The 17,288-nt window shown below is 35.6% G+C and overlaps 2 protein-coding genes across 12 annotated transcripts in view; both read right to left on the reverse strand.

Moving 5' to 3' along the window:
• Positions 1 to 12,092, reverse strand: part of Tmod (tropomodulin) — a 47,820-nt gene extending 35,728 nt beyond the window's left edge. For all 10 annotated transcript variants that reach the window (XR_014425683.1, XR_014425684.1, XM_083041593.1 and 7 more), the window contains exon 1: positions 11,747 to 12,092. Coding sequence is in view for 8 of the 10 variants with exons in the window: in XM_083041593.1 (XP_082897719.1) it covers positions 11,747 to 11,911 (165 nt within the window). In the remaining 2 variants the exon portion in view is untranslated. The remainder of the gene's footprint in view (positions 1 to 11,746) is intronic.
• A 43-nt stretch (positions 12,093 to 12,135) lies between these two features.
• On the reverse strand, positions 12,136 to 14,978 carry LOC145938170 (methylthioribose-1-phosphate isomerase). Of its 2 annotated transcripts, XR_014425685.1 has the most exons (6): positions 14,647 to 14,978; positions 14,034 to 14,272; positions 13,734 to 13,951; positions 13,435 to 13,643; positions 12,908 to 13,305; positions 12,136 to 12,282 (listed from the first exon to the last, which is right to left on the reverse strand). XR_014425685.1 is itself a non-coding variant. In XM_083041603.1 (5 exons), exons 1-5 carry the CDS (start codon positions 14,782 to 14,784, stop codon positions 13,018 to 13,020), a joined length of 1,092 nt encoding a protein of 363 aa, XP_082897729.1. In that variant the 5' UTR covers positions 14,785 to 14,978; the 3' UTR covers positions 12,642 to 13,017. The 2 variants fall into 2 exon arrangements, 1 of the variants encoding a protein (XP_082897729.1); XM_083041603.1 differs by lacking the exon at positions 12,136 to 12,282 and having other exon boundaries at positions 12,642 to 13,305.
• Positions 14,979 to 17,288: the final 2,310 nt, after the last annotated feature.

Raw genomic sequence — 17,288 nt, forward strand, 5'->3', positions numbered from 1 at the left:
CTTTAGTATTTAGCGCGAACACGCGTAAAGTTGGACCACTCGATGACACTCGTATGTTGGTCGAGTTTATTTAAATACGATAGATGTGAATATAATAAGCGACTTCAACTCGCGAGGAATATTTTCTGAATTACAAACGCGACGCTATAGAAGATAGCTTAAAATTATTTTATTTTATTTTATTATTATATACTGAATTTTCTAGCTTTCTTAATTGATTAATTAATCCTTCATTTGTTTGCATTATAAAATATGTGAATCGATATAAAATATAGATAGACAGATATAAAATAAATCTTTTATATCTAGATGTAAACTCAAAAAAACTTCTGTCATTTTATATAAGAAAAAATTGATATTATAATATACAAAAATCTTAAATTTTTTTTCAGTTTACAATTAGTTATAAGAAAATGCAAAATTCGAATTAATTTACACTCATGTAATAAAAAATGGAAATTATATCGCGCGTGAGCGGTTAATAAAATCTTAATTAATTACTATAGATGATCAAGAGCATTCCTATAGATGATAACAAGCTCTTTTTTATTTCAACGTGAAATTATTTATAAAAATAATATCTGTTCTCTATATCGAATAGAGATGGCGGCAGCATTTGGAAGCTTTCACACGAGTTTGAAAGTTGTCTGTGCAAAATCTGTTCCGGAAGAGCCGTCAGATGGTGCAAAAGCTTGCCAAGCCTGTATCGCTAGTACAAAGAAGACACTGTACCCGATTTTACCCTCGGGCGTAGAGCTGCCAGAAAAGCTCTCGACCTGAGAAAGGTCTAAGAAAAAGCCGATGTGCTTTGATAATGTAATAGCAAACTGCCGCCAGATTAATAAAAAAAACTAATTGACTAATTGTAAGTTACAGAGACGATAAATAGCGTGGATGATATTTTTAAATGGTTGTAGAAATTAAATATCTAAGATTAGAGATGCAAGAGTCCAAGGATTTATATGAAAAATATATTCGAATATAATAGAAACACAGAAGATTTTTAAAAATTCTAGTTATTCTAGTTTTTAATAGAATATATATTGTAATTTAAATTTTAATACCTAATGTTCCTATATATTTCTTTTACGTTCTACATTCCTGATTGATAATATTTCACGCAAAGATGCATTCGGAGATCGTCGCCAGATACGCACAACACGAAAGTTAAATCGATCGATCTCATTTCAGAAAATAATTTATGCAGAGCGGGGATTAAACGTTTTCCTCTGACGCCGCGGGGATATCATCAGCGCGATTAAAGAGCTAATTTCGCACGTCGATTGTCCGATGATCGTTCGTGCGAATTTTCAATATGCGCACCACATGCGGACAACAATCGCGTACGAGAACAAGCAATTCCATCCGGGAAACGGTCTCCTTTTTGTGAAGGAAAAATCGAATTACCCTTCTCCACACTGTTCCTATATACGCGATGTGAGCATAAAATGAATACAGGACGATTAAAAATTTGTAGACCAAGTTTTAATATTTTCTAACTAAAGTAATCTTCTATTTTTGATATATATATATTTTTTCTTTTTTTTAATACACAATCAAATTATGCAAAGTTTGCGACTGTCCTGTATGCAAAGTTTATAGCACGTGATTAAAATTGAGCGTCCACCTGGCACTTCCATTAGAAAACCGCAATCGTGAATCGACGATTTATATTTCCGCGACAAGATGAAAACGGACAGAAATTACCGGCGAACTGAATACGTTAAGTTATGAGCGACGAATTCGCGATCGCGTTCAAAAAGCCGCAGACCGAAAATGCGACATTAAAGTGGAAAATTATCCGCGAGATGTGACAGATATGTATACGATTAGATCGGCTTTTTGTCAAAAATAAACGTCCAGTCTCAATCGTGTTTTTATGTTATGAATTTAATTTTAAGAGAGCCTTTTTTTATACATATCACGTTATGCTATATATAATATTCAATGTTATTTGTAAAGATTTCGCGCTCTGGGCTATGAACTATGAGAAAAAGTCGCTATATTGAAGAAGATAATGTATTTTAGAGTCATTTATAGCAGAGTGCTCGGTGCCTGACTCTTGAAGCATCGAGTACGCGAGAACTTTCAGAGAACTCGACGTTAATTATGGAATGTAATTAATTATTTCGAAATAACAATCGGCGCGAGCGTGTCGTTTAATACTACTGAGCGTGATGCTGTGGCTCCGCGCCAAAGAGACGATAAAATTTTATTATCGGCGTAGAATAATACTCTTCCGCCTTGTCAAGCCTCATGCGAGACAACAATTTGCATTGTTAATTGCGTTACCCTTTGTTCACAATATCAAACCTATTTGCGAGCGCAATATTAAAAAACAGATCATCTATTTAACGTCAATTTCGTTCTTAAATACACAGAGAATAAAGAGAGCGTATAAAAGATAAAAAAACACGTCAAAATATAAAAAAAAATATTCAAAAAGACGTTAGAAAAATTAAAGATAGCATTTGAAGTATTAGATATTACAGAATTTGGTTAATAAAATATTGAAGCACTATTTAGAGAAGTCTTGCTAATAAAATACACGTGTTTTATTACATTCTGTGTAAAAACATCCCCTCGTATTGAACTTAATTCGATAGAATTATCGAACGAAATCCATCGCGAGAACCGAATGCTGTTCTGTATCACGAAATCGACCACATCAAGAGAGGAAACTTTCCATCGACGCAGCTGTTTCAAGTGGCGTGTTATTTTTAAGTACGATTCACCGCTCCTCCCTCCGACACTGGGTATCCTTACGTCAGCGACAACAAGATGAGTGAATGTTTTCTCTTCCGTTAAAGCGGCGTAAAACCGCGTGTCCTATGTGAGAACGCGGACCTTCCCCAATCGACCTTCGCTTCCGCCTTGCCTAATCACGGTCTGACCTTTCTGTAGAATTTCATGTAGAACCATCGTTTACCCCGTTATTGATAGACCGGGTTAACGCGCGAGACACAAAAACGCACCCCCTTGAAAAATATACGTCTAACGGGCTGTAAATTACGAACCGCTCAAGCTCGAACTACTTAAATCTATTCAACACATGTAGTAAACAAGCAAAATTATGCTAAGATGAAAAAAATATTATTAAAAAACTGTTTAATCGCGAATTTTTTAATAACGTGAAAATTTTACAAGCAGGCACAAAATATATATTTTTATTTCGAGTACTTAAGATACGTCTAGTCTTAAAGTAAATTCATTTTTTTTAATTCAAAATTTTTATTAATGTAAAATTATTAAATATTTTTTTATATCAACAGAAATTTCGATTTAAAAAAAAATAAATTTGGTCTTTGAAACTAAATGCTTAGAGAGACAAATAAGAATCTTAAATTTATTGAGATTATCCTTTATTGAGATTATCCCAGTAGAATCTAATGTTTTTCTTGTTGACAAAATCCTTGGCTCATTCGATCTTTTCCACGAATCATATAAATAATTGTTCAATGCCGAAATGCAATGCTTTGTGCACAAATAACGCAATGTCAACGAGACCCCTTTGTTTTATACTTTGATTATACAGTGAAATTGGCTTGGCAATGAGTTTGTTGACCTCAGCGAAGATAAAAATTCTTCTCTCGGCCAATGATAACATATTGATTTTTCTTTCAATTTTTCCGTCTGTGGCAGACCGATGCTTTGTCAAATAGAGTGGTTTGTCATTCCCAAATGAAGCACACACATTGAACGATACAGCCGCGATAATAAAAAATAGCAAGCCATCTGGCTAATTACGCTTCAATTATGCCGTCTCGAGTTTCGATTATCGCGATCCCGAAATTCAATTCTTTGCATACGAATCATTTCAATCAAACCACCATCGCTCATGCTGCATAATCGTTTTCTGTGTAGATGTATAAAATTTTTCTCCTTTTAACGATGCTTTAAATCCTATCATTATATATTTATTATACTATATTCTCGAATGACAAACACTATATACATATATCAAAAGTTAATGATATTATATTAAAAATTTTTATTTTATTGATTGATTTGTTTTTATATTTTATTTTATTTTTTTTTATTAAATCGAAACAAAACCAAAATATTTAATAATAATTATTAATTTGAATTTGAAACATTTTTTTCAGAATTAATTTTCGAATCTTCGACGGACGAAGGGCGACTTCTAGAGCAGTTTAACGTTTTAACTTTTAGGATAAAGGTTCACGAGCGGCTGGAGCTCGCCCAAAGCTCGTCCGAAATCGTGCCATCGACAAAGCCGCGATGAAATTAATCGCACGGGCGTGAAAAATGGGCAGCAAAGGGTCAGGCAGTGCTTAGGCGGTGGAGGACAGGCGACGGCGAGAACTCGATCTATTTCGAGATCGGCCAAACGACGACGAAGAGAGCGGCCCATCGACCGACCCGATCCGGTGGTGCCTGATGCCTTCGCTAATTGAAACGCCGGGAGGCATCGACCAGAAAGCGAAACGGAGGAACACCGACGTACCGGCTGTTCGTTTCATACATTTTCGCTGTCGCGATAAAATTGCCTCCGAGTTCCCGATGCGCGTGTAATTTGCGTGCGATCTCTCGGTTCTCCCGATCAACGACGCGAAATCGACGTCACCTAGGAGCCCGTCCGACACCGTCCATCTCGAACTCGACGTCTCTTTGCCAAAAAATGTCCGACAAACCCGACACCTCGTAGAATATTATTGCGGGTGTGTCAATGCGATTGCCAAACGTCTGTTTGAACGATTGAAGGGGACATATTACCCTAATAGCGATACGCCAATATAATAATCGATGAACTAGCCTCGATATTTATAAAACATAATGTTCGAGGACTTCAGAGACACTAAAAGCGTCGAAGGTCCGAATTTGAAAAAATAAATACCTACACAGAGAGAATTTTCTCTTAGAATTTACCCTGAAAATCATGATAATCGTGGGACAATATGATATGGAAAGAATTTTATGAGAATTTCTCTGATTAATATTTATCACAATAAAAATAATAATATCTATCACAATAAAATATAAAACATGTTTGATTAATTAAAAAACTGCATAATAAAATTCATCAAACATATTTTATATTTTATTGTGATAGATTATTTTTTATTGTGATAAATATTAATTAGAGAAATTCTCATAAAATTCTTTCCATACCATATTATCCCACGATTACCATGATTTTCAGGGTAAATTTTAAGAGAAAATTCTCTCTGTGTATCAAAAATTCAAAATACCAACATCTTAGGATATTCAGAGTCGTAAAATTCACACGAAATAAGAATTGAAAAATTTCAGGATTGCACATTATTTTATAATTTTCATATAAAAAGATTTAAGTAGATAAAATTTAAGTTTCATGCGACACAACAGAATACATTATGAGCACGATGTATTCATGAGCGCCGGATGCGAGTTGATTCGATTCTTGGCGTTAGCGTTACGACGTGTCACACGTTATATCAAGTCTCTAGATTAGAACGACGGTATAGCAAAACTTTGACTATGCTGTTCTCACATGTATCCGTTTAGCGTGCGATGCATCGTAACGAAGTTTGCCAAGTAGCCGACATTTCATTCAGAATTATTCTCCTTTATGCGACACAGACGAGTTCAACGAATTTACTTTTTCGACAATCTTATAAAGGCTACCTTAAAAAAGTTCTTAAATATCTCAAGAATTTACCTCTAAATATTGAAGCCTGCACAAAATTAAAAACGAGATGAATCGCGAAGGAACACTCATTTTCGACCGTGAAAAAACTTTCGAAGAGCTCACAGGGAACAATTCGTATAATTCCTCGCGGTACGAAAAATTTCGCGTGACAGTAAAAGTCCGCAAAAGCGTTTTGCGTGAACGCGCAAATCGGGGGAGCAATTTTTTAAAATATTTAGGTCATAAAGTGTAAACCCGATTTATGACACAGCGCGTTGCACGTAATTCTGACGTCGTTCGCCAAATGTGCCGCGGCCCTACGTCATTGTCGGGTTATTTATATCGCCGCGACGAGGTTGCAGATTCGACGGTTTCGACCTGTTGCATCCGGAACCGAATTCATGCACGCCGATATTTACGAGTGTGCCGTTTGAAATTTAAGTGCAACGTCGAAAACCCGGCTGTCAGCTCGACGACGACGCGTCGTCGACCGAGTGAAATATTTTCGGAAGCACTCGCCGTCAGTTGCAAACGCGAGAAAACGAGGTGTCAGCTGCATCGTACATCAGATACGAAGACTCTCGATAAATAGAATTTGGCGGCCGATGAAGAGAACACGTTCGGCTGGACGTTCTGCGTTTTTAGCGCAGATCTTCGATCTGAAAACCGATACCGTGGCATCGAATTTTTCTTCAATCGCATCGATAATCCTCGTTAAAACGCATCCGGCATCTCGCCGCGAATTCGTCGCGCGGATGCTTGGGATTTTATCGGCGGCGTTAATTGCAGACCGAATTAATGCCGTCACCTATGGCCTCACCTAGACGCAAGGTCGAATAACCCGAGGCAAGCAGGAATTTTTGTCAGGTCACGTTGTACGTGCCAAGAGTGCCCAGAGTTACACGGCGCGTTTTCTCATATCTTCTTCCTCATCCATCCTGATCTATCTCCACCGTTGAATAACGTTAAAATAATGCACGGCTCTTTTAAAAATTTCAGTCGGAACAAGTTAATTATATCTGTGAGTCTGATAAATATTAATTATGACGCGAAGGAAATCAGGAAGAACTCAGAAAGAAATATCATTTTCCAGGTGTAAAAATCTCAAAATTATTTCCAAAGCTACTACAGAATAGCGATGGAGTATAAAATAATGGTATCGCGTGTGTGAACAAGGTTCATCGCGATGAATCCCATTTCGTTGCCATTTACATCTGCAGTTTGCATCGATTGCGATTGCCGAAGACGTTTAACAATAGCGGGGCACGAGTGTATCGAGTGAGCGAAATCGCCTGTGTATTTGTAGCGAAGGAGAATAGTAACTGTGAATGTCGGATTCAACCCCCCAGTGAATGATATTCAACAGGTTTCCCAGTAGTAATCTCCAACAAGATAGAGCAGTGTGGTAGTTCGAGAGACAATAGGATGCCGACCGAAGTCATGTTTCATTATCGATTTCCCCGATAACGGCAAAGATATTACAGCCTGTGTCCTGCAATGTGTGCATCCCTTTTGCGCCTCCCTCCCGATAAATCCCATTAAATGTCATCGCTGGTCGTTGATAATCCGATAACTTATTTCTTAGCGTATTTAGCATTCCTGCATTTTTTTGACATTTCGCACGCGATTCATCCAGCGATTTTAATCAGTGTCAAATATATTACGAAAGAGACTTACATATAATCGATCGCATAAAATATAATGAAAAGATTAATTCTTTTATTTACATCTCCGATATATAGAGGGAAGGAATTCTATTATTTTCGAGTTACAAGCTCCTATTAATTTCACGTCAAATGCATTTTTTTTTACTAAAAGAATGACGACGTGTCAAAAGTCTGGCGAAAATATTCTTGGAAACGGAATGGATATTCTTATTCTTTTCCGCAAGTTTCCTGTGAAATATGGCAGACAGAAAGCTCATTCAGATCAGGCGAGGCTGCAACTCGAAAATAATTCAACAGCTGCCAGTACTGGTATCGTCGGTCGGGTGGGTAACTTAGAATTACGATGATTAATTGGACGTCAGGAACAGGGTGAGTAATTTGCGGGACAAATTCGCGGACTACGAAAACAGGTCGCCGAGTTTATAGGCGACTCGTATTTTCTCCTTCTCTCTCTCTCGTCATACACCAAGACTTTTCTCCCTTCCATTTCTCCCACAATTCTATATCCGGCTGTCAAGCTGTTTCCTTCCATTGGCCGTTTGTGAATAAAACATAATTTTCGCAGAAAGCGTTTGACAAGAGTTTGAAAATACCTGTCATTTCGATTAGAATCTTTCTCTCTAAGCTTTTCGCCCTGAATTTTAATGACAGATTTTTTGATACTATTTAGATTGTTCTTCAATGAAATTAAGATCAAATCAAAAGAACATAATTTTGAAAAGATTAGTGATTTAAAGAATCCATTCGTACAAAAATTTGATAATTCTAGATCTTACGATATAAATAGCAAACAAGTATTTCTGTTCCTAAAACAAATTACTGTTCGAGAATGCCCGATATATAGAACTTGAAAAGCCGCGTGCACAAGCTCGACGTAAAACATCGAGCGGTAAAAATGACTTGAGTTCTCCGAATGTTTAATTGCAGTGACAAACGTTTCCAAAACTTCGACGCCGGCACTTAAACTGATTTCCGTTCCGTTTACGGACCCTCTCCCTTACGATATTTCGCCGACGTTTCTCTACGTTATGCACAACAGCTGCCACGGAGAGAAACTCGTCTAACTCGTCTTATTGGTTCACTTTTCGCTTGCTTTCAGCCAGCCGGTTAAAATGTCTCTAGGCTCCAACATATAATATGTAATTGAGACGATTCGCGCCTAGGAACGTCTTTTACCCCGTCAAACGTTAGCGTCAAGTAATCGGGCCTCGAAACGCACGTACGTTCCCTAAGTTTGTTCACCGTGGAGTTTGACATCTTGTCCAGTTAGTTTCGCGAACGTTCATTCGCGTTTCCGCGCATTTCGTCGGCGGCGAACTGAATTTACCTACCCGTCCGTCACTTTACATCATATCTCGTCCAGTTAAACATTCACTTTCAACGCGAATTGACTTGCCCCGGAAGCACCGACAGTGTTTTCATAACGCGAACGCTATTTTCTCGTATTTATAAAGCCGGAGAGACATGCGAGGGACACGATGCCGTCATCCGCGACTTAAAAGTAGCGGCATCGATATTCAAATCCAGCCATTTGTTCGATAAATCTTTGCTCCCGCAGACTTTGCAGGATAGGAACGATCGAGTAGTTATACGTTGACGTATATTTAAAATAGCATCGAGGTCGAGACGAGACTTGGGCGATCGTCCGTTCCGCGAACGATCATCGAAGAATCGTCCATCATTCGCGGGAAATTATTGTGCTAGATTGCCTTGGCCGCGTAACTGTGAGCCTGGAAATATGCACAGAATCCAAGGTTTTCCAAAGTGTCGCATAAATTAAGCACTCAATATCCGAGATAACAAACATTAATCCGCGTCGGAAATATTCATAGAGTCGAAAAATATATATGCTGCAATATTTCACGCGTGCGAAGTACTCTCTACGAATAATTTATCGTCTATGCAACTCTTTGTATACGCGCGATATATATATATGTCTCGTATATACTGTTTACAAGTATCCATTATCTCTCGTAAATTTTTGATATGACGACGACGGCGTAGACGAAACGCACAGTTGGCAGGACACATATACTAATTCAAAATTAGCTGCGCGGATTAAATTTCTATGGTCGTGTTGCAACAGGGTGTTCGGAAAGCGAGCATCTTCATCAAGCACCGGAGGAAACAGATCGTCGCTTTCACGAAAGCAGATCGCCGGTGAAATTTATGCTGTCACGTGCTAGTCCACGACAAAGTGGACTGCAATTTAGACGTTTCGCTTTAACGAAGCGCCGTTTCTCGTTTAAATGTGGAATCGCGGTGGCAGCTTTGTGACCGCTAATTGCGTTACAAGCGGAAAACGATCACCAAGTTTACGACGCGATCGCGTTAAGTTTCGACGGCTCTACGCAAATCTTTCCCTCTCACCGAGCTCTCTTTTCGCAATTTCTTTCATTTAAAAAAAATCTCTTCGCGGCTAATTTTTTCGCGATTATCGCTCTCCTAGAGATGTACTCTCTCTTTTAATTTTTATTCAGAAAATCTCAGTTTGTTTCTAATACCAACGCGCTCATCATAATTTACACTTAACGAGTCTTATAGTTAATTCGGCGTAACAGTGTTGAAGTGACATTCAAACTTAAGCCAAGAATTTTGCAATTTTTGTTCATATGCAAACAGTTTGCCGCCGCAAACTGTTTTGATGCTTTAAATTTACATTGAGAGAATTTTATCTTAGAATTTACCTTGAAAATCATGGTAATCGTGGGACAATATGATATAGAATGAATTTTGTGAGAATTTCTCTGATTAATATTTATCACAATAAAAATAATAGTATCTATCACAATAAAATATAAAACATGTTTGATTAATTTTAAAACTGCATAGTAAAATTAATCAAACATATTTTATATTTTATTGTGATAGATATTATTATTTTTATTGTGATAAATATTAATCAGAGAAATTCTCATAAAATTCTTTCCATATTGTCCCACGATTATCATGATTTTCAGGATAAATTCTAAGAGAAAATTCTCTCTGTGTATTTTTCAACAATTATCAATAGTAAAGTCTTCTTCCGAAAATAATACGAGACATAGATTTTCTGAAATTTCTTAAGCTGATATAAATAATTTCAGTCTATTAACGTCTATTTTGTCAGCTTAAATAAAAGCTTCAAGACAAGCTGACAAAAATGACACTATAGTATTATATAAATTGAAATTTATTTATATTAGAGTACACCAAAAAATCTCATATCAATGTCTCATATTATTTATGAAGAAAGGCTGCGTTATCAATTTTTCATTTTTTATGCAGAATGTTCATAATATTAATTTTGAAATTTCTGTTTTTTTTTCTGACTAAAATGACCAATTTTTTCAGAGTTTACGAAATCGTGTGACACGCGTGGAACAGGAAGATGTGAATCGCGAATGCTAATGTATTTATTGCTCATCGGAAGTCCGATCGCAAACGACGGTCGTCAGCCGTTCATTTACGCGTCGCTCGTCGTTTCTGCGTTCGAAGAGAGTTCGTTGCCAGTTCTAAAATCGTCGTCCTGACAATGACGTAGGATCGCGGCCGTTTGTTTCTCGAGGGACAGCGGAGATCCTCTCTTTCGACGAGCGAAAAATACAAGATCGTCCGCAATGTCATGCAAGATCGCGGAAAAAACTTTGCGACTTTCAAGCTTCGCGTTAAAGTTGAACTAAATAATTCAGTGTATCAATGAATCACACCTCATAGTGGGTATGGAACGATAAATAAATGATAGCTAGCAAATATTTGGCTGATATCTGGCAAATTATTACAACGACTTTTACGCACTTGCTCGACGAATTTTGCGTTGCATCTACGACTGCATCGTATGTATGCTTGCCTTTCTCTGGATATACGTGATAATAAACATCGCCGGAACAGTTTACTAATTCGCCCGATCTTCTAGATAATCTATCGTCTGTAGTATAATCGAATGATCCCAATATACCCAGAACTCCAAAATAAATCACAGACACAATCAATATCGCGCGGAGCGAGATAATATATATATTTAGCTCTAAACTCATTTTCTCTAATCTCTAATCTCTATTTATAAAAATCATTTTTCAGATCTCATCAATATATGAAAGACTTTAAGTTTGAGATTCAGTTTGAGATTCTCGCGTTTAAATCTCAGCTATTAAATTCGGGAGTTCTTCGCTAAAATTTTTATGTTAAGATAAAAGTATGTATTTTAGAATCTTAAAGAGCTCAGAGATTTTCGTTATATAAAAAACCGTAACTGATTAATTTTTATTTGCTTGCTGGAGATGAAACAGTTTATATTTTCGCCTCTGAATGTGCTGAGCTCATCGCTCTCACACATATTATCTTCCTGCTATACAATCTCACCCTACACGCAGAAGCGATATAAACGCCCACGCTGCGGCGCCGGCAGTTACCTCGACAGTTACGGTGATCGCGAACATTATATATGAAAATGTCGTTGACAACTTACCTCCTGGATCTTATAGCTGGTGCGGATAGTTTTGCGCCTGGTGGTGGTCATCTCGTAAGTCTCCTCGACGGTGGGCCCCTCCGCATCGTTATCGCTGCTGTTGATGACACCGTCATCAGTCCTCATCATCTCGTTCATCCTGACGTTCTCCGTGTCCACTTCCATCGAGAATCGTGAAACAAGCTTCCGATCTCGAAGAGGTCTCGCTGCGAACAGCTACGGAAAGGTAGCGACAAACACCACGGTTTGTCTACTACGCGGTCACCAGCCGCGTTCCGATTTCGACGTGCGGCGAAAAACTTTTTACAGCGCGCGACGGAACTATTCCGGGCGTCCAAGTTCCGCGCGAAACGACGAGGCTGACGGTACTAAAGCACCGCGCCGCGGAAACCCCGCGACGCGAACAGTATCCCACGCTGCGCCTCTTTCGACGGCGAAAATAGAACCTCGTGTTCTCCCGCAGGAACACGGTATCGACGCTGCTCGTTGGTATCATAAATTACGAATAGTTTCAGGCGTCTATCACACTGCGCGAACTGCAAATCGAACATAAACATAATTACATATACGATAAAAAGCAGACCTCATATTTAAGGAATTATGAAGTAATTAATTTGTTACTTCGTGGTAGAATTTCTAAGGATTAAGCTGGAAAGGATTCATATTTTTAAGGATGTGAAGAGATTCGATATATAAGAATATAAGTACTTGATGAAATCGAAGATTAAGGAATTGAGGATTTTATAATCGCAAATCTAATAATTCGTAAAAAAACTAAATGTTTGAATTTCGAATGTTACGATATTATATGGTAATACGCAATGATACGTCATATGCATATTTCGAACATCATAAAAATATGTAATACAATTTGTTTCTTTTTATTCAATACAAATTTTTAAAAATCTCCTAGCGCAATAACGGTATTATATCATAGCATAACAAATAATAGCATAACAAATATCCTTAGAAATTCAACCAAAGTATTGCACAAATTATGCAATTTCAGCAAATATGAAATTGCATTTATAAAATACTACAACAGTTTTTCAATTGTATAGCCTCTCTTATAGATTATGGTTTTAATCTAAATACAGTCAATAATTGATTTCCCTGAGCTGCTATATACAATCTTTTTTTCTACAATGGCACAGTACTTACGGAATTCAATTAAACAGTCTTGCATCTTGCATCTTGATATTTATAATTGGTATATACGCAATGTTGGTGCGTCGTAAACGCGTATGATTCTTTACTAAATAACAAATTATTTATTTGTGTCCACTCGTTTCCTCTTTCACACGTATCAACTCAGACGGCTTAAAAGTTCCAATTTCCGTAATTATGCCGGTAATTAAATTCGCTGGTGTCACATCGAACGCTGGATTCCAACATTTTATTCCCTCTGCTGCGATCCTCTTGTCATTTATGTGAGTCATTTCTCGTTCTGATCGCTCCTCGATGATTATATTATCACCGTTAGGCATTTGGAAGTCTATGGATGTCATTGGTGCAGCCACGTAGAAAGGGACATTGTGATACTTGGCGAGAATCGCAATCTGTAATCAATACAGATAGCTATATAAGTGTAAGCTATTGTATTCAAGGTGAATGGATTATTTTTAAATCATTATCGTTCATTACTCGTATTATTAATATATGTAATGTTTAAAGATTAAGATACTTGCCTGATAGGTCCCAATTTTGTTGGCGGTGTCGCCGTTCACGGCGACTCTATCCGCACCCACGACAACCGCTGTGACCTGTTTCGTTTTCAATACCGCGGCGACCATGTCGTCGCAAATCAAGGTCGCCGGTATCTTGTCGTGCACCAATTCATAAGCGGTCAGACGAGCACCTTGGTTATACGGTCTAGTCTCGGTGCAATAAACATGCTCTGAAAAAATAGATAACAATTGAGAGCTATATCTTAATTATTCAGATAATTATCAAGATAGCGATTTCGAAAAAAACAAGCTATATTTACCGAGCTTTCCCAACTCGTGAAGAGATCTGATAACGCCTAAAGCTGTGCCGTATCCCGCGGTAGCGAGACTTCCGGTATTACAGTGTGTGAGGATCCTGAAGAGAATCCTAGAATCATCTTTAGGTACATTTCGCAGAATCTCATGTGCACCAAAATCTCCAATTGATTTATTGTCTGCCACATCCTTTCGCAGCATCGCCTCTATATCATTTATAAATCTACAATACAATTTCAAGATGGAATATAAATCATACTGTTTGAATCTTTCTTCAAAAATAAAATAAAGTCTTGAGGACATACTTGTCTCTCATCTGGGATAGCGTGTAAATATCACTATCGCAAAGAAAGTTTGCCAACTTTATCAATTCATTGACTGCTGTCTTCATGTTAACGGCAGTGGGACGTGCTGATACAAGATAACTCAATTTCTTCTCGATATCCTGACAAAAAGCTGTTTTATGTTCATATTCTGGATGCTGAATAATCTCCGCAGCCAAACTGAGACAGCCTACAATAGCTATGGCCGGTGCACCTCGTACCTAAAAATTAAAAATACAATATAAATAATTCTATAATACATATACATTTTAGGTTAAAGATTTTAAATATATTCTAATCCTATGTACTCTCAATTATATTTATATAATTTATGCAAATAATTATACAAATGTATGAGACATGATTTGTCTTTGTGATCAAGCTGACAAAGCATCAAAATAAAGTTTAAGATATAAAGTGATAAATATTGAAATAAATTAAGAGAAGACGTATTAATAAAAAAATCTACATCGATTATAATCAATGAAACAGCGATATACTAACATTATTATTTTATTACATTTTCTATCAATATTAGATAATTTATCCTGTATCAAACATCGCGAAACATTCTGAAAAACATTCGCAAGTTTACCTGCATCTTGTGAATGACCTTCCACCCATCCTCGACATCTTTGACCTGAATATAGTGGGTGATCGCCGGCAGTAGCGTCTGATCCAGAATTTCCAGCTTGCCATCCATCTTGTTCCATTTTATCGCCTGTAGTGTCATCGCGATCAAATTATCGTAACTTGACTTTCTTGTTACGTGTTACGGTACAGCTGGACAGCAGCCTTGAATTTTGTTGAATGAGCAAATCGCAAAAACAACCGGCTTTGTCTGGAGCGGAGTGAAACAGATTGAAATTGGAGTAGCCGGAGTCTGTGAACGCGCAAACTACGTCCAACAATAACGCGCCATCTGGCGACCGAGATAGCGTTTAAATTACCCCTTCCCCCTTGCTTCAATGGCTCCACTCGTCGACCCGCTGACGTAATCTTCGCGTGTTGCATAATGTTAACAAGTGAGAAAAGCTGATAACAGCGAGAAGCGGTTCGACGGCTATCGTCATCTCGTTTGCCTTGAAACTCCGTGACAATTCAAAATAGAGGTAAAGTCTAAAATTGAACGCGTTCTAGGATAAGATTTGCTTCATTTTATTTAAAAAATATTTTATTTAAAAAAATACAAATATTTTATTTAAAAGAAATGCAAATAAATCTTCAAACGAAAATATTTAATGTTTATCAAATAAATTCTTTTGTGACAAAAATGCAGTATTAATTTAATAGATTGCGGTTAATCATTCGCACTCATTCGTAAATTTGATTCAATGAGAAAGTTATTATATCTATATAAAAAACACGTAATTTTTAGTTCTTTAAATGTAAATATATACACTCGAAATTAACAGAGAAATATGTATATTTAAATACAAGTCTTGTAATTATCTACATATCACAATTCTATATATATTAAAAATAGTCTATCATTTTTCATTTAAATACATTATTTATTTTGCATTCTTCTCTTAATTTACTATTCAAAGAGTGCATATTTAACTTAAAAATTGCATAATATTTTTAAGACATCAATAAATTTATTTTTCATAGAAATTTGATTTTCTTAGACAGAGAAAATTATTACTTCTATACAGAAAACACATAATTTTTAACTCTTTACATGTAAATATATATACTCGAAATTAGCAGAGAAATATATTTCAACAATAATATTTTTGATTAACTACATATATCACGATCCTATAGATAATAATAATTAATAATAGAGTGTATCATTTTTCATTTAAATGCACTAGACAACACAAGCGCGCGCTATGCGCTAATCATCCTCGATTTTATATAAAAAAATGATATTATTATATACAGTTTGTTCAAACTTGATTAATATTTTTTGACAGAAATCAGCTGTTTAAAGCGTTAATTTACTAATTAAATTTTAAAATCAAAATATGTTATAAAAATTAAAATAACAATGTTATAAATAATATGTTATAATATTTTAAATTCGAATTATATTTTTTGACAGAAATCAGCTGATAACTGTCAAAAATAATAAGCAAATTTAAAATATTATAACATGTTATTTAAAACATATTCTTATTTAAATTTTTATAACATCTATTATTTTAAAATTTAAATAGTAAATAATTAACGGCTAAATCAGCTAATTCCTGCCAAAAAAATATTATTTAAAAAAAATTGGCTAATTAAATTTTAAAATAATAAAATATTCTAAATATTAAAATAATATAATATGTTTTAAATAATATGTTATAATACTTTAAACTCGATTATTAATTATGACAATTATCAGCTGATTTCTGCCAAAAATATTAATCGCAAATAAGGCATTATAACATATTATTTAAAATATATTATTATTTTAATGATATATTTTAAATAATATGTTTTTATATCTGTATAATAAGCTTTAATAATTTTAATATATTATTTTAAAACATAATTAGCAAATTAATGCCTTTTATATTTTATAATATAAAATATAAAATATATTTTATTTAAAATACATAATATAAATCTGGGCCGTATAGTGTTCGCGGCGACTGAACAGAATTCGCGACGGCAAAGTGTCGATTTTTAATTTTTTAAAAAAAATTGGCTAATTAAATTTTAAAATAATAAAATATTCTAAATAGTTAAATATATTTTAAAATAATAAAATATTCTAAATAAGAGCCAAAAATTGATCGCTTATATATTTCGATGATGTATTATATGTAGATTATTTTTATACCAAACACATACGAGCGTACACTTTTTTTTATTTAATATACGTAATATAAGATTGTGCCGTATAGGATCCGTGGCTACAAAGCATTGATATTTAATATTTTACAGAGAGCAAAAATTAATCGCATGTATACTTTGATAGTACATTGCTTGCAGATTATTTTTATATCATAAACATACAACCGTACAAATTATTTTATTTAATATACGAAATATAAGTATGCGCCGTGTAGGATCCGCGGCTAAACCTTTCCGCGGATACTTTGTAGCCGCGGACCCTACACGGCGCATACTTATGTTACGTATATTAAATAAAATAATTGTACACTTGTATGTTTATGATATCAAAATAATTTGCAAACAATGAACTATCGAAATATACAAGCAATGAATTTTTGGCTTCTTTTGAGATATTAAAATCAATAAAAAAATATCGATACTTTGTAAACGCGGACTCTATTA

The sequence above is a fragment of the Prenolepis imparis genome, unplaced genomic scaffold, assembly GCF_030444845.1.
Source record: "Prenolepis imparis isolate NDT839.2.m4 unplaced genomic scaffold, iyPreImpa1.0 SCAF_7, whole genome shotgun sequence".
Lineage (NCBI taxonomy): Eukaryota > Metazoa > Arthropoda > Insecta > Hymenoptera > Formicidae > Prenolepis > Prenolepis imparis.

Excerpts from the sequence above, each read along its gene's own strand:
- LOC145938170 (XM_083041603.1), bottom strand. The coding sequence starts at position 14,784 with ATGACACTACAGGCGATAAAATGGAACAAGATGGATGGCAAGCTGGAA. Across the intron at positions 14,273-14,646 it reads AGGTCATTCACAAGATGCAG|GTACGAGGTGCACCGGCCAT; the intron begins GTAAACTTGCGA and ends TTTAATTTTTAG. Across the intron at positions 13,644-13,733 it reads TCACGAGTTGGGAAAGCTCG|AGCATGTTTATTGCACCGAG; the intron begins GTAAATATAGCT and ends CTATTTTTTCAG.